This window comes from Corvus hawaiiensis, chromosome 10, assembly GCF_020740725.1.
Source record: "Corvus hawaiiensis isolate bCorHaw1 chromosome 10, bCorHaw1.pri.cur, whole genome shotgun sequence".
Lineage (NCBI taxonomy): Eukaryota > Metazoa > Chordata > Aves > Passeriformes > Corvidae > Corvus > Corvus hawaiiensis.
Window position 1 is genome coordinate 2,597,581 of NC_063222.1, and position 18,616 is coordinate 2,616,196.

An 18,616-nucleotide genomic window follows, 5' to 3' on the forward strand; every position below is an offset into this window, starting at 1 on the left:
TATACAGATTTATCTATTATTTTCATAAAAACTCACAGCTATTACTTGACGCTTATTCAGTAACAATAATTTGAGAGACTTTAGACTCTACCAATAAAGGAAGAAAAAAGGATGTTCTTCCTTTCCATTGTAAGTTCAGTTGATTCTGGAGACTGCTCTTTAACACAGACAAGCTCTCAGCTCACAGGCTCTGTTCCACTCTCCCAAAAACATTTGGGAAAAAAGGTTACTTAAAGAATATTGTGAAGTCTGCTTTGCCACCGTATATACAGGTTTTAGCCCCCCTGCATACCTACTCATGCTACAGGCAAACCAAGGCAACTCAGGTTCTGTTAGTCCTTAGGACAGCGGATTTTGTTCCCAAGAACTGAACTATCAAAGTCAGGTTTTGTATGCTGAACTTGCAGAAAGTGGGGTTTGAAACACATCTCTCTAGAGGTTACAAATCATCAAATGCTGTTTGCCAGATCAGACTCAAGTGGGATCCTGCCCTTCTTCTGATTTTAAATTCTGTGGCATTAGAAATGTAGAAATGAAAAAACCCCAAATATAAGGGGTCAGTATTATATTCATCTGAGGATGGGATCACCTGTGGTTCCAAAATCTTTCCAAACACAGCAGCACTCAAGTGTGTCACATCAGAGAGTGTTCTGATGTCACATTCAGCAGAATTAAGAGAAAAAAAATGCTGTGTCTCATGACATACTTCAGTTTTCTGGTACTAGGACACCACAGCAAGCAACAGTCAGAGAACAAGGTATGTGTCCAAACAGGTCTGGCATCAGATGATCTTGAAGATTAGACAGACCAGCCAAGAAACTAGTTCTTTACAAACACAAACCAGTCACAGGTTAAGGACCAGAAAAATCCAGCTACCCAAGTGACAGAGAGACAGTGACAAACTGAATACAGGAATATTCCTACAGCTTACATCTAAATTCATAACTTCCAAAGTCCCAGCATATTCTTTGCAACTGTTTCTAGATTTGAGCTCAATCGTTTCAGCCGAAATAACTCGGGTCACAGAGTCGGGACTTGGCAACGTTTTAAGGATGAAAGAAACTAAAACGCAATCCATGGTTTTGCCTTGGACTAATTGACTGGACTTCCTGAAGAGAAGGAGCAGTAAAAGGGCACCTCTGTTCAGGCCTGTCACAAAGCCAGCAATGGTGTTTACAGAAAATTTCAGACAGAGCCGAGTGGTATCCAGCCAGAAAAGCCTACAGCTGTGCAACACTGAGTTGAGGGGACACTAACTGTGGAGAACAAGACTGGATTCGGGGATGTCACCCCATGGCAACGTGTTTATGAAGAGGACTTACTAACAGAATGGCAAAGAACTTCTGTCCTCCAGGCTGTCAGCCCACGTTGCCGGCCTATGCCATGCTCACTGTCTGGAAAGAATAAACAAGAAAGCGACAACTGACAGCATGGCTATTTCCTCTACAGAGGGACAAAAACCAAGACAGTCTATTAAGTGCTTTGACTTGTTCTCTTCTCTCTGCTGCCTGCTACACGATTCCTCAAAGGGAAGATAAGAAGAAAAACCTTTGCAGCATTTTTAAAGGAACTGAAATAACTTTGCCTAAATGTGTTAATTTTGTTGTTTATTTCACAGAAGAATAAAATAAATGTCCTTAAGATGATGTTTCTAGAGAAAGACTACCTTCTCTTTAGAACGCTACTGGACATGCTAGGAACACCACAGCAATACAAATTCCATGAAGTGACTCTCACTGACAGATCAGAAGTTCTGAATCCCATTCCTAGCCTCAAATTTTCAATCTCTCTGCATAAACACTCAATCTCAACAGTAGGCCTCAAACATACTACTCAATTATAACTCCGTGTTCTTTCACTAAACGGGCCATTATCTACTGTCACCAGTGTGAGTGAGCCAGTAGATCCAAAGGAATTAATAAGAGTTTAATTCCATACCACACCTGGAAATCACGCACTGTATCTCCTTTAACCTGCCGTACAACTGTGTTAAGATTTCCAATTTATTCAGCTGAATTAGGTTAGAAAACCTGTGACCACACAGCATATGCTTTCTACAGTTCAAAAGATGGCTTCTAAGAAAATACTGTTTGAAACCAAAATCCTGCTTGGGACTAAGTGAGGCCGTCTGCAGTGGAATTTCAGCTTTGACAGAATACAGAGGGAAGGGTGAAGGGCAAGTCACACTGTCCTACAGCCTTATCGCACTGGTGGGAGTCCCCTGGCACTACATTACTTGCCCTGGTTCTCCAAGTCACACTATGCCTATCAGCTTTCGGTGCTGTGCCTGAACAGGTATTAAAATGTTCCATACTAATGAAGCAAAAAATTAATGTTCTGCAATTTAGGGCTGGGGGAAGGTTAAAGAAGAAAAAATAGGGAGGATTTTGTTTCCTAAGCAGGAAAGTCTACATTAATAATTTTCCCAGCAGGCCTTCAGTAGTTTTACTGCAAACAACCACAGCCTTTGTTTCTCAGATCCTCTTACATCTGACGTTCAGTCAAAGCCCTCACATCAGCAGCTCACCAAGGGATAAAAAAAAAGTGTGAACCAGTACTGTGTTCCAGAGCTGTCCTCAAGGCTGGTCCAGCAGGGCAGCACACTGACCACTCTGAGCAGCCACTTGCTCAGACATACCCTCAACAACTCCTCTCACTTAGTGAGTGAAAGTGCAAATAGCTTAAGTGAAAGTGGTTTCATTTGCTGCATGGAATCAGCAAGCCACCTAATCTGCCTTGTTTTATTCCTAGGCTTTAGCCAAATCCTGTGATTAATTCCATGTTTTCACAAAGGAGCAATGTGGCAATCAAAATGGCCAGGTCTACATCTTCTGAGCAGCATTAGGCTGCAATTCAGCAACACCCTCCTGAGACCACAGGCTGCACCATGAGCTGCATCCACCTCTCCATTCACATTCCAGAGCTTGGGACACAACAGGAAAGGAAGAACTGGAGCAGCAGCGAGACACAAGAGTGTTTCCTCTTCATCCAAACAAACAGTAGTTGACACTGGTTAAAAAAGGTATCAGTGAACAGAGTGAGTTTTCAGTAGCAATATGAGAACTTTTCCAAGGGAATTTTGGCCTTTTCAACTTTCATGTAGAACTTTAGGTTATACAAACCTAAAAAATTATCTTGATTAAGGAGGTGAGGGGGAAGGGACCCCTTCTCCAAGTAAGTGTTTGAGGATTTCTCCCTGGCTGCTAAGGATTTGTGTTGGGTAAAGAAATGCTCCTAACAAACCAGCATTCTTTTCCACATGATCAGAGCCAACCAGCCCCCCTGCAGGCAAAACGACCAATCAAATCAGCCTCAGATGGAAACCAATCCCCCCAGCATATAAACACAGGAATGAGACATACAAACCCATTTTTAAAGGTTTTGGTTTTTTTAAAATCTCCACCAACCACTTGTGGGAAGGTTCTTGCTAGTGCTGGGACCAGCACACCAGACCAGAGAAGTCCCTCTCCAGGAGCCCAGGTTATCCCCTCCTCCTGCACACACACCCCCCCCAAAGACCGGTAAGTACACAAAACCATATTTTTTTCTTCCTTTTCTCTTATTGTACAATTGGAATTGTTCTATCATTCTTTAATCAAAGAAATCAAAGTTCTTTCCAGGGCAGAGTTTTATTTCTAAAGTTTGCTAAACTAAGTATCACCTTAAACAAAATGGTTGCTGATTCTTCCCCCTCAAAAAGAAGAAAATGCTCTCAGGTGTCCTAAGAACACACAGAGCAAAATCAAAGTCATTATGCAGTATTTTTTCAGAAAGTTTTTGAGATGAGGGCTGGAAAGGTTCTGCAGACAGGGAACATTTGCAAGCTCCAGCTACAGTAGCTGGGTGTTACAAAATTGGCCAAGAATAATGAAAAAGTCATCCTCACCTTGCTGCACTCATAACTCAGCATTTAACTTCAGTTCCATCACAAATTAAAAGAAAACCTTCACATCTTCAAACTTGCTTTTACCATCTCCAATTGTATCTCAGACTTCAACAGTTTTCAATCAATGCATTAATTCTCTGTGCTTCTGGACACACAGTGAGCCGGCACCACTGCCCAGAACACCACACACGGGCATGGAGTGAACTCCAACGTCCTGCCAAACTTAGCCATTCTAGGCAAGCCATGGGAAAGTCTGCATCACACAGGGCATGACTGCTCTTCAAAAACAGCAAGTCCCACAAAAAAAAGGGTGGCAGCAAACTTCTATTACTGCAGCTTTACATCAAATAAAAACCTCCCTTATAACTGTCAAATTACTCCTCCATTATCAATATTTAATTCTGCATTTAAGTTTCTTGATAAGGATTTAATATATACTAGAATAGTTTAAAGCCTTTACCAAGATGCTTAAATGTTGCTTTTCTGCTTCTCTAAAAGTGGCCAGGCTAGTCGGTCCACTCAGATGCTACTTCAAAATCCAGAATTAGTGTTCACATGGATCCTCAGAGTACTTATGTGAAAATACATTATATACAAAACAGAGCACTATTTGGCTTCCCAAAAATCAAGTATATAAGCAGCCTTGTTTTCTGTACTATAAAAGGAGATATACTCTCCTATTTTACCACCTCTTTTCTTTAAAGTGCATTCTGTAATAAACTGTCACAGAAAGCCAAAAGTACAAGCTCTCACATCCTATCCTTTATAGCACTTGCTTTGAAAAATGTGGCTTGGGGTCAACAAATTCAAGTTTCCATTTTTACAAGACCTACTTATAAATGTAACAAGTCCTGAAAACTGTTATCTTAATTCTGCACACTGCTCAGAAGTAACAGTTTTGTCACAAACTACTTCCATTCATCTCAGGCATTAGCTACAAAACCAAAAGGATAAATATGCTTGAAATATTAACTGTTCTACTCACAACAGTAGCGTAAGCTTTCAACCAGTGCAGCTACTCAAACTGAATTACTTCCTACATTTCTAAGACTGTCTCCTAATGTAAGTTATATGATCCAATCGTGTCATCCATACTGAAAAAAACCTTCATTTCCTAATAATAATGTCAGAGCATCTCCAAGGGTGGCCATTCAGTCTAAAAATACAAAAACCAATAATCTAAAAATAAGAACACACAAAATAGCCATCTTAATAGCATGAAAAATGCCTTTCAAAAATTATCTTAGTTTGTTCTTGTTGCAAAGCACAGAGGCAGCAACAGATCTGCACAATCCCAGCTCAGAGGAGACAAGGTTTAAATCTGAAGCTTGTACATGATCGTGCAAACCCAGGCTAAGTAAAGAGGGAATGTACACACCCCCAGAGGGGCACACCTATAGGTTCTAGTAAATCTTCAAATGATGCTGCAGTTGTAAGCAGTTTTTGCAGTCACTCCCAGAAAACAGCAGGTCCTCATGACCATTTTCCTGTCAGAACGAAGAAGCAGAGCATAAACTGTTTCAAATCTCTTCCAAGGTCAATTAGAACAGACTTTGTTAAGACTAGAAGGTGGGCAGGTAGGGCAACACAGCAAAAGTCTCCCCTGAACACAGCTCCTCGCTCAGGCTCCTCAGAAGGTTGCAGATGCATTTGTGTACTGAACTGAGAACAGGCTGGAAGTGTCACTTCGAATGCCTTCAACTGAGAAGGCAAACGAAAATAAAGACAGTGCTGCCAATGAGTTCCCCTGCAACCCTACCCGAGTCCTAAGGAGAAGCTAAGCAAGAGGAAAGGAGAGGAAATCAATGTGGTGGCATGGAGCACGAATGCAATAAAGGCTCTTACAACACAAGGAAGAAGATCTCGATCAAAAAGGCAAAGCATGAGAGATCTGTGTGCCTGGATCATGAATTTCAGAAATGCAAGCAACATCCCAAAGCTGTAAGACAAGGTTTTATCACACATAAATCATTAGCCAGCCAGGTCAGTTTAGAACCTGTCCCACTGCTAGAAGAAAAATTAGTACTCACCCTACCTTGATTTGTCTTAGAGGGTTTGTCATAGAAGAAAGAAGCCAGGATGAGGGACAAAGTGGTAAAAAGACTGAAAACCAAAAAATGCTAAGAACTGACCAACACACTGGTGCTGGTGACAATTTAGCTTTCAAGAGAACGTAAATAGGAAGGATTAGACACAGCAAATGTGTGATAAGGGACTGGTCAGCATGCCAGAAGAGGTTTAGGAAAGTGATTTCTGACAGTTCCTGTCTTTCTAGTCAGGGGCTATCAGCTGGGAGATGGAGGGACAAGAAACACCCCAAAGCTGCAACAGTTGCACAAGTCAACAACCAGGAAAAGCAAAACCCACCCAGTAATACAACAAAGATCGTTGAGAGAGAACACTGGACAAATCTGGATAAGAAACAGTGCATGTATGTTATAGTGGAAACAAGCAATCTCCAACAAACACAGAATTTTTCTCTTTGCATCAAAGTTGAATATCTTTCCCAAAACATACACTGAAACTGGGATTAATGTGAGGTCACATCAAGGACCATGCCACACAGGGGATTCAATCAGGTGGTCCAAATGGTACTTTATAACTTAATTAATTTATCACTAACAAGGAAAGAAGGCATTTGTATTTTGTTACTATGGGCAAGGAAAGGAGTAGATAGAAGACATTAAGACTTTTTTAATTCAAAATCACATCTGCTCTTAAGCTGCCTCTGCTTTTGAGAATACAGAGGACTGATCCTCCAGCCTGAGTAAGCTATTTCCCACAGGGCAGATGCTCTTTTGCCTCTTACTCTCACCCAACTGCACTGCTCTCAGAGTCTATTTGCAGTTTCTTATCTGTTTTTCTCACTCCAAGAAGCTGAGACTTGTGACTCTTAATCCATCAAGAGTACTTGAAAAAAGGGGTTTTTGAACTCAAGCTTACACATTTCCAATGCTATCCCTGCCACCAAAACAGGAAACTAACGTTTTCAACAGTCCTAGACTAGAAAAATCAGAGGACTGTACCGGTGCATAACCTGGTTAACCTCAGAAGGCAAATTCACCTGCTGGGAGTCTCAAGGAGCGGAGACACAGGACTGTTCTGAAATGTGCTGCTGGGAGCTAACGTAGGCTCTTTCTCAAGCACCTTCAAAATATGTCAGGAATCAATCCTCCCCCATTGATAAGATCCCAAAGAACCTGACTGATTTTTTTCAGAGTTTAAGACAACATTAAGTGATTAGTCACCACCCTAAGAAGCTACTTAATTGACAAATCTGAGATCCTACACTGATGACAGCATTTGCTCTCTGTAGCATTCAACCACACTGCCTTAGCACTCACATGAAGATCTGAAGCACAGCCAAGACAAATGTACCATCTTAAGAATGTTTTCCCTTTTTCCTTAATGTACATAACACTGCACAAAAGGCTTCTGTCACCAATCAGTCAGCATCAGAATCATTCTCACAACATGTATTTGTTTTGTAAACCCAAATTGCTTAGAGTCTACAAAGCAGATGCTGCCCTCAAAGTACCATGAGAATTTACAGAAAAACACAACCTTTGGCTTTTGGTAGTGTTTCGTTGATTTGGGGTTTTTGTTGGTTTGCTGGTTTGTTTAGAATGCAAGATGCACCCAGAGGCATTTTGTTTTGTAAGTGTTCTCTATTCAATCAAGGGAGCATTTGAGTACTGCTTACTCTAAGATGAAAAAACCAAGACACTGTTCAGAGCTCATTTTGAGCATGGTCCCCATCATCCTTCCCATTCAGAGATGCCTTTTTCCAGCTCCTTCAAGGCCTCCAGAAGAGCTCGTCTAAATCTTAACACAAGGACTGTGCTCTACAGACAAGTCACTAGTCACTGGATTACTGAATGTATAATTGCATTCAGGTTACTGTACAGTAAGAGTGAGAACTGCCATTCAGGGAGCTGTGCAGCAGATTGAAGAGCCAACTCAGTGAAGGTGGGGGGGTCATGCTATAAACTGGATGGACTATGACCAAAATCCCCCAAGAAAAGTAGCCTGGTATCATACTCCAGGAGAACCTTGTCAAGTCCACTGTAGTCTCTGACACAGGGAATGGTTTCCAAATACTCCTCCTGGGAGATGTGAACTGGAAAATTAAAGATGAGGAGGAAACCACCAAATTCCACTCAGGCCATCATCTACTCTATCTCCCTCTGACTACAGCATGGATAGAAGTAATAGCTGGATGGTTTTGAGAAGCTACAGAAGAAAAGAAAAAATAATTTAGCTAAGTAGTCACTGTGATGTCAATCCTCATACCTCATCAAATGAACACCAAACATCACCTCATCAAACACAAGTAAAAGCAAAATAGAATGTTCTGTAGTTACTAAAATTTGGTTGAAGATTAAGCAAACAGTCATGGAAACTGCTGGTTTATGGGAACAAAGATCACAAGACAAATTTTCACCTACCATAAACTCATTCTGAAGTTCAGGATCCTTACATCTAATGCATCTCAAGAGAAAACTAAGATGGCACTGATGAAAGGGAAAAATCCAATTCCTCTACAAAAAAAGGTAATAGACTGAAATGGTCATCATTCAAAGAAAGGTCAAAATTGATAGGAAAACAAAAGTGACTAAATACATCATGTGTAATTATCATTTGCAGAACTTACATGTATTTTTAAATCCTCTGTTGTTCTACAAACAAGCTTCCTCACAAACTGTTTTAAACAGGTTGTACACATTATGAAGTCTCTATTTTACACAAACCTGTACTTAATTTTAATCTGTCCCAGGTGAACTTTAAACATGCAGTATTTATAAAGTGTATGGATTTGAGTGACCAGTATCTTTTCAAAAGACATTCAGCAGCTCTAGCAAATTCCACAAGCTTTGAGGTTTAAAAGCAAACAAAGGAGCCTAATATGTCAAATACTTACAGGTACCCATTTTGCTTCCCATATCTGCAATTCCACCTTAATTCCCATATACTTGCTGTCCTATTTTATTTGGTCACTAATAAAAATTGCACTGCTCAGGCAGACTAGACTGGAAATTATGTCACAGTGTATTTTTTCCATATTGGTCTCCTGCCCTCTTTTTACCTGATCCTTACATAAACAGCCGCAGACTCCCAGAAGCAGCTCTGCCCTGAGTACTGTAATTCTGTTTAACTGGACATGGTGGGTGAAGACAGCAGACAATTCTTGAGCTAGGAGAGTCAGAAAAGGCTAGTAGCTAAAGTACAGCATTCCCCTAAAATGCATAAATACATTACAGAAATAATATAATAAACATTATTTCCTTAGTACTATACTATTGTTAATAGTATTCATAACAGTATTGGTAAATTATTATACTCTGCTCAAAAGAAGTTACAAAACCTAATATAATGAGCAAAATTCAGTTTCTTTTCATACACAATATGCCTAATCCCATCCCACTCAGCCCTAAAGAATTAAAGCATGTGACTCCAATGTAAATTTAGGAAGATAAAGTATGAAATTTATATTCAAACAACTAAGCAGGGAGAATTTGAGTAATAGTCAGATTTTTAAACCTAATCTTTTTTAGCAAAGTATTACCACAAACAGTGGTAAATTCCTCTCCAGGCTCCTGACTTAATCTTCTCTGGATTGCAATGTATAAGACCTCTTTTGTTGGCTGCAGTATTTCAACCCCTGCTGATGTGTCAGAAGCTGTGAACATTAGGCAAAATACAGATATGTGGCATTGCATCACTTTTTTCCCTTTCTTCTCCTTTCTAGAAGATGACAACAGATATGATAGAGAGCAATAACACCAAATCCAGCGCTCCCCTCCTGACTCAGAGATACCTGAGGCTGGTGACCAAGGACGGACACAGCACGTTCCAGATGGCCGGTGCCCAAGGCAGAGGTGTGGCGTACCTCCGAGATGCGTGGGGGATACTCATGGACATGCGCTGGAGATGGATGATGCTCGTCTTCTCGGCTTCCTTTGTCATTCACTGGCTGGTCTTTGCAGTGCTCTGGTATCTGCTGGCTGAGATGAATGGGGACCTGGAGCTGGACCACAACGCTCCACCTGACAACCACACTATATGTGTCAAGTACATCACCAGTTTTACAGCTGCCTTCTCCTTCTCACTGGAGACACAACTCACGATTGGCTACGGTACCATGTTCCCAAGTGGGGACTGTCCCAGTGCTATTGCACTGCTGGCAATCCAGATGGTCCTGGGGCTCATGCTAGAAGCCTTCATCACAGGTAATCCCTTCCTACTGCATCTTTACATACAACTGGTGTGACAATTGGATTTAAGAATGGAGCTAGAAATAAATACTGTTCATTTTGATATATGAAAGAATAATTAAGGTAGCCACTACAAGGATGACAAGACTTCAGCTATGTAGTACTAAAAGTTAAACACCTTTCATCAAGAGAGACAAATTAGATGTTATCAATATCTGGACTTACGAATTTCACTATTCATCGGAAAATACTTGCGGCTGATCACTGCACATCCCTCTCAATCATTTATTTCTTATACCATTATCTCTCCAAGCTTTTACCATATAATTACAATATTTAAAGTCAATTTGTTTTGACTTTTAAGGTATACTTTTGTCTAGCTGAGCTATCTTCACTGATCTTTACCTCAGTGTTTACGTATTCCTCAGTACCCAAGGTAATGAAAATTTTTACAATGTCACAGCTATTTTGAGGTATTTTAAGTTATTTAAAATATTCTTCATGTTTAAAGTACTTCAAAACAGTTTGAAAATACACAGGGTAGTTTACTGTGTATTAGAAAGAGCTTCTACAGTGTAACACACCAAGATCAGCTCCTATTACCAATTGCACTAAGTTGGGGCAAGCTAACAGCCTCCTTACAGCTACAGTTAACTTCCAAACATTAGTAAGTGAACATAATTAAGAAAAATAAACATTTTAGGAAAGCTGTACTTTTTTGAACAAAAGCAAGTTAGCATGATGCCAATCTAGCAATTTTCAAACATGGTCTTTCCAGTCTCAGCCTGCTTCTGCTCCTTTGGAGCCTGCAGGGAACCAGCCCAGGCTCTGTGCTCACACTGACTTTGCTCCTTCCCGTGCTCCAGGTGCTTTCGTGGCCAAGATCGCGCGCCCGAAGAACCGGGCACTCTCCATCCGCTTCTCACGCTCCGCCGTGGTCACACACACAGAGGGGAAGCCACACCTCATGTTCCAGGTGGCCAACACTCGCTCCAGCCCCCTGACCAGCGTCCAGATCTCTGCTATACTTTACCAAGAACAAGAGAGTGGGCAGCTGCACCAAACTAGCATTGACTTCCACCTGGACAGCATCACTGCAGACCAGTGTCCTTTTTTCATCTTCCCACTGACCTACTACCATTCCATGACTGCATCCAGCCCGCTGGCTGCTCTCCTGCAGAGAGAAGCTCCTCACCACTTTGAGCTGGTCGTCTTCTTGTCAGCTGTGCAGGAGGGCACAGGAGAAACATGTCAGAGGAGAACATCCTACCTCCCATCAGAGATCCTGCTGTACCACCGCTTTGCCTCCCTGCTAACCCGCAATGCCAAAGGTGAATACCAGATCAAGATGGAGAATTTTGACAAGACTATACCTGAGCTCCCGGCTGCAGCTGACTCAAAGAGTCCAAAAAGGACTGACAAGGAGATCCGCATCAATGGACAGCATGCCGACAGCTTCCAGCTCTCCGAGACTGGCCTCACAGAGTAGAGATAACAGACCTTGAACTTCGTGCTTTTTTAATTATTATTACATTAAACTTGCGGGTTCCACTTAAAAACTTCCTTCCTTGCCTGCCCTGCCATCTTCTAGTGATCTCTCTCTTGTACTCCCATCCTTTTGATTACAACGTGATATACAGAGTGAAGAGAGCTTGTGTGCCCCCTGAGGAGAGGCTGCATTAACCACCCAGGATATGAAGTCAGGTGCATGAATCACAGTACTAATGCTTAAGAAATTAGAAGAGCTACCTGCTGAATTCACCAGACTGTGATTAAAGCCACACTGGCCCTGAGAAAACTCCCAAAGCTGACCAAAGTCATAATTAACCAGCTTGTGACAAAATGGACAACAAAACAAAAGCAGAAAACAATACAGGGTCATTCAGTAAATACATGTGTTCTGGTATAAGTTACTGTTCATCCAAGAGCCTAGTTCTTCTATTCTCTTAACTCTTTGGGAATACAGAGTTACATCATTTTTCAGATGGCTGAAAGTCCTGCCAATCTCTCATGGCAGTGAATAACATTCCTGCTGTGCTTATTAAGTAAAATTGTAAATACTAAGTGCAGTTTTTCCTTCTGCAAATAAGAGAACATCTCACTTCCAGACAGGTCTATCAAAAAATCTGGATGTATATGACAAATACTGCAATGGAAATTTTTTCTTATTTGAAAACACTAAATAAACTATTTAGCAGTGGGGGGAAAAAAAAAAAGACTTTTTAACGAATGAACACCCTTTTTTTTTTTTTTTTTAAGGCTCATACATTCCACACATTTTCACCTTTGCGCTGCTTGTCTCAAGTACATCTGACCCAGAAGGATGCACTATATATATGAGAAGTAGAACTACATTCATTGATTTCTTTATGCTTTCTAACATCAATCTTTGCCTGTACACACAGCACAAAAGATATTTAGAGACACTTTAATCAATTTTGAAATAAAAAATTAAAACCAACTATACACAAGACTTCTGTATTTAAGTGCCTCATAAACCTACTGCAATTAAGATGCCATTCTGAAGATCCTAAATAATTTAAGACGCTAGAGGAAAAATACAATGATGCATAACTATTTCTAAGCTCTCGACAAAAACAGTGCCTATTAGGTGCTCATACCTGAACACTCAAGTAGAATTTAAATAAAGTTATCTTTCAAAGGTAAAAGGCTTTTCCCAGAAACCCAGATGGCATAAATAGCAACTTCCATTGACAACAGCATCACACACTACCAAATATGCTTCCTCTTAACTTCACCCAAGTGGTCAGCAACAGGAAAAATGGTCTCAAGCTATCTGGTGAGATGGTTTAACTGAATTCTTCTCAAGTCAAAAAATTGTTCACTGAAGTGTGTTTGTAACCCAAATGGGGTCAGCAAAAAGCTACTCTGGTTTAGGGTCTGGGGAAATGGGGAGCCACCCCACAGAAGCATTCCACACAGAGTCAGGGAATGAGGCAGAAAGGCCACATTTTTGTTGCAACTGAGCTCTCATTCCAAAACAGTTCAAGTGTTGCCTTCCCCCATTGCACACCTCAGACAGATTTATCACAGACACTCCCAAAATCTTTTTCAAACTTAATTCATGGACAAGCCTTCATGACTATTGTGGAGCTTAGAGAGCAGCACACTATCAAGTTACACTGCCTTCATCCCTTTTCATGACAGCTTTTTTAGTTGTTGACTCATACACAGTTTAAAGAGCCCTTTTCCACCCTTGTGTCAACACCAAAATTTTTAAATTATTTCTTGCATTTTTTCCTCATTCTCTGATAAGAGTCCTACGAATTAAAAACCAGCACAAGAGCAGTAGAACAGACTCCTGTGTCAAGTCTGGAATAGGGCAGCATTCTGTGTGAGGTATTGAGTATTCTGTTTGACAGTATTCTGGGTGAGGCATTGTTTTTCCCATATATCACATGGGACTATAATCTCAGGATTTAGAATCAAAGGTATACAAAGCTGTTTCTAATTTCAATTAACATCTAATCAAAGGTGGGCTGTTTTGTTTGATTTCTAAGTGACTTGATACTTTAAAGTTGTACTGGTTTTAAAATAATTTTCTCTTTATAGATTTGGTTTAAAAGGCAGTACAACAGCAGGTATTAAAAAAAGTATGTTGTTAGTATATGCTGAATGCAATCCTCAAATATTACATTTTGGAATGCAAAGATGAGTAATACTGCAGAAGCAAATTAGACAAAGAACTGTATAGCTACTTCAGAACAAGAGCAGAAAAAACATTAATATTGCTTTTGCAGTTCCAGAGAACTGGTGAATCATGGATGTCTGAAAGTACTGGAACATCCCATGGCCCAAATTGGAGCAGAAGCCTAGGAAAATTGCTGATGGGCTCTGAGGCACCAACACAGCACTCCATGCTTTAGCACAAGAGCAAACTGATGATGAACCTACTGTGGATGCACCTCCTGCCAGCAAGACAGGGCAGGAGAACGAGCCAGGCAGAGTGAGGGGAAAGTACAATTCAAAGAAATTCAACCTCCTTTTTACAGCCACTTGAACACACCTTTTATATTCAAGTCTTCTGAACGTAACCAAAACCCACACATTAAACAGAACTCAACCAGGTTCCACAACTGACTTACCAACAGGTTTGCTTAAGCTACATGATTATTTACTACCAGTTTGTAACTGCTGGTAACTAATCAAATCCCTTCAGCTACTAAGCTGGTATTAGTCAGGAGACTGCACAGAAAATTAAGCAGCTTTTGTGCAGAGACAGACGTGCTCAAGAAAGCAACCTGCTCATTTTCTTTGCTAACAGCCTCAGCCTTCCAGAAACAATTTGGGTTCTAAGTGAAGTCTGTAAGAACTGTGACAATCTGCAACAGAAACTCGCAAATACTTCGTGCATCTTCAAGCCACATGCTGAAACCAGGAACAGATACTGTTTACGCTGAGAATCAGTTGAATGTGACCTTGCAAACTGTTGTGTGCACTGAAAAAGCAATCATTAATTTTTAAGAACAGCATATTGATCATATTTGAGAAGTATTTGTTAAATTTCTATTACTTTTTTAATCTCTTGATTTTTAATTGAGGGTTCTTGCACTGTCCTCCATTACAAATACCCAGAAGTGTTTCAATATTTGATCTCTTAATAATTTTCTCTAATGTGATCATCCAGAACAAAGAACATGAAAAAGTTGGCAACTCAGTAAATGATGTAATCTGAATTCAAGGCCCTGTGAAAGAGCAATGAAAAACTGAAGCACGGTAACATTATAGAATAAAATCCTAAACAAAGGAGTTTAACCAAGGTAACAAAAACCAGCACAGGCATCCGCTAAAGCATGTTAACCCGAATTATAACCTGCCTATCAATTCCTTTCCTGACCTTTCTGCTTCCATAGCTTTGTGTGGATACTAGTACTTGCTATTAACCTGGGACTTCTTTCGGCACATCTGTATCACTCTCACACTCAAAATATTTTGTCATTGGAAAGCCATTGCATAATAGTAACTATTTGTAATTAATCAAGGCTTAAGTCAGAACAGACCAACCCTTCTGTCAATATTTCTGTGCTCTCCACCTTATCTCTTTGGAAGTAAACAGGTGAGAAATGGTCTTCGCACTTACCGCAACATTAACCTCTAACACAGCAATAAATTATACAAACATAAATTACTATTGTTAAAACAGTGTTTTTACAATATAACTTCAGAAAGATTGAAGGTCTTTTGCTTCTCATACTGACTAGCCAAGAAATACGAGACTAAAGAAGAGCAATTAGGTACTCAAAAAGCTTCATAATTGGAGAATGAGCACAATCATCTCTCACAATGAGCTTCCAACAAATTGCACTAGGACACCACCTTCCCCAGGGAACAGTTCTTGGAAGATGCACTCCATAGCCCTGATCACTAGCAGTTGCTACAAACACAAAATGCTCTACACTAGCTGTAGAAGTCAACCTCTGGCAGAAGTCAACTTCAGTAAGGACATTTTGCACACTGTAAATTCTCCTCAATTTCAACTGAGAAATACATCTGATCCCATACCAATATGCAGTATTTTTATCCATCTTTATCAGAAACATGGTACATTCTATAGCCTGGAACTGGAATTGTATTTCTAATCACAACAACAAGAAGGAGCTAAATAAATAAAACTAAATCAACTGTAGTAAATATTACTTTTACATCCACTTTTCTTTTGTAAAAAATGCGGTCCTGAAATCTCAGTAGTACTTACTTTCTCCTATTTTCATTTTTTCCTAGAAGATCTCTGAATATAAAGATACACAGAAAGTTCGAAGTTTCACTACTGACGTTTAAAACCGGTCAATTTCTGACCAGTATCAAAAAATCTTCTAGAAGTATCCTCTTTTTAAAGGAAATGAGGAAAAATGAGGAAAACCACACACATCTTAGTTTTGTCTTGACATTCAACTTAACAAGCAGAAAAATAAAAGCACTCTTTAGAAGCTGTGAACATCAATTCCTACATGGAGAGAGGACAGGAAGGGCTTTGAAAGCAAACTCCTTGGCATGTGTCACCATGGTAATCTGGAAAATTATTAATATGGCAATTTATGCTACCCTTACTAAAAAAATACCAACAGCTAAGCAGGGATTAAAATACATTCCTGTCAACTTCTAATTGCAATTGGATCTCTTTGGGTTTGTCTTTAAATTCAACTAGCAACTATCTCTTCTGACCTAGGCTTTCTCAGTATGTTACCAAGGTGGGTATGTAGCCAAGACTCCTCTAAGCAAAGCCAAAGATCCCCTGGGTCCTAAACAGAGAAGACACAGTCAGTAAGCTCTTCCTAGTACGAAAACCTCTCAGTAGGCACAGCTGTGCTCCATGCACATGGAAACATGCCACAGAGAAAGAGAATGGGCATACCAGAGAACAAGCAACGCACAAGCCCGAACAGCAAAAGTCACTGCAGTTACCAGACAGCCAGAGCTGCCCTGATGTTCCCACCACCCTTAGAATGTCTACGTTTCATCTCCAAGATGACAAACTCACTCCAACTCAAGTTCAGCTGGACATTAAGATGCACTGGGCCACAATTAAGGATGCAGTATTCTGCCAGAACGTGGCCAGTGTGATGTATTTCAGAAACAGAATAGGGGAGGAACAAGAGACAGGAGAGCAGATAACCACACTGAACAGGAGGTTCAGATGATGACTAAACTAATTTGATCAACAGTAAATCCATCAGCATGGGAACCTCAGAACACTGCTGGGATCTCTCTCACACTAGCAAGCATTCAAAAAAATTAGCAGTTCAAATGGTCAAGAAGTCCTGGGTACCAAAACAGCCCATGCCAGGAATGTTTAAAGCTGCACTCAGAAAAGGCATATTGCCACAGCACACCTGTTCATCAGCACAGGCTTCTTTCACAGAGGTACAGGAACTTACTTCAGCTGTAGACATCACATCTTAATTAAATAAACAGGACCTACTTACTCCACATTTTTCTTATCTACCACACTTAAATGTCCAATAGCAAGAACAACACAAAGTAAGAGAAACAACACTTTGAGAACACATTTAGCAACCTGGCACAGTATCATGACTCTTGTACCAACAATATACTTGGAGCAATAAGAAAGGTTGATATATGTACAGGTCCACCTCCCCAAACACACCCTGCGCCTCCCTCCCATTTTCTGCCCACACAGTAACAAAACCATACCTGGATCTTTTCGCCCTGGTTTTTCAAAGCGTCTGTCTCCCCTAGAAAGGCAGAATAGAAGTTTCAAATAAGGTTTTGGAACTACTCCAAAAACTCACTTTAGGTATAGGTTTTGTTGGTTTTCTTTACTTGGTGGGGAACTTTTTTAAAATTGGAGCTGGATGGACAGTACCTTCAGAGGTCCAAGTGACAACTGAAATTTTCAGGAACACCAATACACACACGGCCCTTGGGAACTGGGAATGTTTTCAAATGTGCCCCTAAGTACTGTGAACAATGTCAAAACTAAAATTGAAGCAAATCCTTAGCACCAGCACTTCCATTGCAACTGTCATAATTTATGTTCTCTTAAAGTAGTTCCTTCTTCCCAGGAACTCATCAGAAAAATTCTTTGCAAAAAATGTTCTTTTACTTGCTCCTAAGCCTCAAGAAACATTTCTGTGTGTTTGACTCCATCTTAGAAATTCAGACACTTCACTCACAGATATAACTAATTACCTTTCCTAAAGTGTTTTTATGAAGTCAAAAGGCACAAATGGAAGCTGAACAGATGTGTGTAAAAAACTTTAAGGGCTAGAGTTCTGTTACCTTTCCTCCCAACTCTGTGATCTGTGCATTTCCCTGCCCCCTCCTCGCCCAAATCCACCCTCCACTTCATCAAAACTTCTTTGGTAGAAACCGCTTTCTCCTCGGCCTCTGCCTGAAAAGACAAAAAACACAAGTGTTTGTATAAATAATAAAAGAAGTTGAAAGAATCAGGTAGGTTTTCCCTTTCCTGGTGTCCCTGTGAACTAATCTTGCAGTCTTAAGCCCCAGTGAAATTATCTGGGACAAAAATGAAAAAGAAACAAAGACTGAAGAAAGAGTCTTATGCAAAAATTCTTATCAAGAAGTGCAAGACCAGACAGAACAGGCAAACAATTCCAAAATAAATATGATGCAGAAAAACACAGATACTTACCCAAGAGAAATTACCAAATAAGTATGCGTTGTTCACACAACATCCACATTGCATATGTGTGCTTCACACACAAAAATCAGATTACTTTTAACAGCAAACTCCAGTATAATGGCACTGCAGATGTACTCTTCATTATTGCTGTCAAGGGTCATAAAGGAGAAGGATGCTTCACCGCTATTAAGTTCTAGTGACTGTCAGCAAAAATCTACCCCAGGATCAGTGGGAAGAAAAGAAGGATCACAGGATGGCTATAGGCAGGTCAGAATGAAGAACCGCATTAGAGCTATAGCTTAAAAATTATCCTACTGACCTCTTCAGTAAATGATTCTTTATAGACAGCTACCAAGTACCAAGCCTCAAGCTAGAAAGTTACAGACATAT

The 18,616-nt window shown here is 40.3% G+C and overlaps 2 protein-coding genes and 1 long non-coding RNA gene across 13 annotated transcripts in view; 1 reads left to right on the top strand and 2 right to left on the bottom strand.

Moving 5' to 3' along the window:
- The window catches only part of GIGYF2 (GRB10 interacting GYF protein 2), a 75,654-nt gene that overhangs the window by 28,686 nt on the left and 28,352 nt on the right, over window positions 1–18,616 (bottom strand). For 10 of the 11 annotated variants that reach the window (XM_048313819.1, XM_048313817.1, XM_048313816.1 and 7 more), the window contains 2 exons: window positions 17,863–17,974; window positions 17,275–17,315 (listed from right to left, as the gene is read on the bottom strand). The exons of the other annotated variant lie outside the window; for it this stretch is intronic. In XM_048313819.1, coding sequence (XP_048169776.1) covers window positions 17,275–17,315; window positions 17,863–17,974 — 153 coding nt within the window. The remainder of the gene's footprint in view (window positions 1–17,274; window positions 17,316–17,862; window positions 17,975–18,616) is intronic. 11 annotated transcript variants of the gene reach the window in all.
- Window positions 3,292–12,567, top strand: KCNJ13 (potassium inwardly rectifying channel subfamily J member 13). Its single transcript, XM_048313857.1, has 3 exons — window positions 3,292–3,521; window positions 9,636–10,116; window positions 10,968–12,567. Exons 2-3 carry the CDS (start codon window positions 9,639–9,641, stop codon window positions 11,588–11,590), a joined length of 1,101 nt encoding a protein of 366 aa, XP_048169814.1. The 5' UTR covers window positions 3,292–3,521; window positions 9,636–9,638; the 3' UTR covers window positions 11,591–12,567.
- LOC125330592 lies at window positions 8,441–11,564 on the bottom strand. Its single transcript, XR_007205616.1, has 3 exons — window positions 11,475–11,564; window positions 9,705–11,324; window positions 8,441–9,123 (listed from the first exon to the last, which is right to left on the bottom strand). It is a non-coding gene; the product is annotated as an uncharacterized LOC125330592 (long non-coding RNA).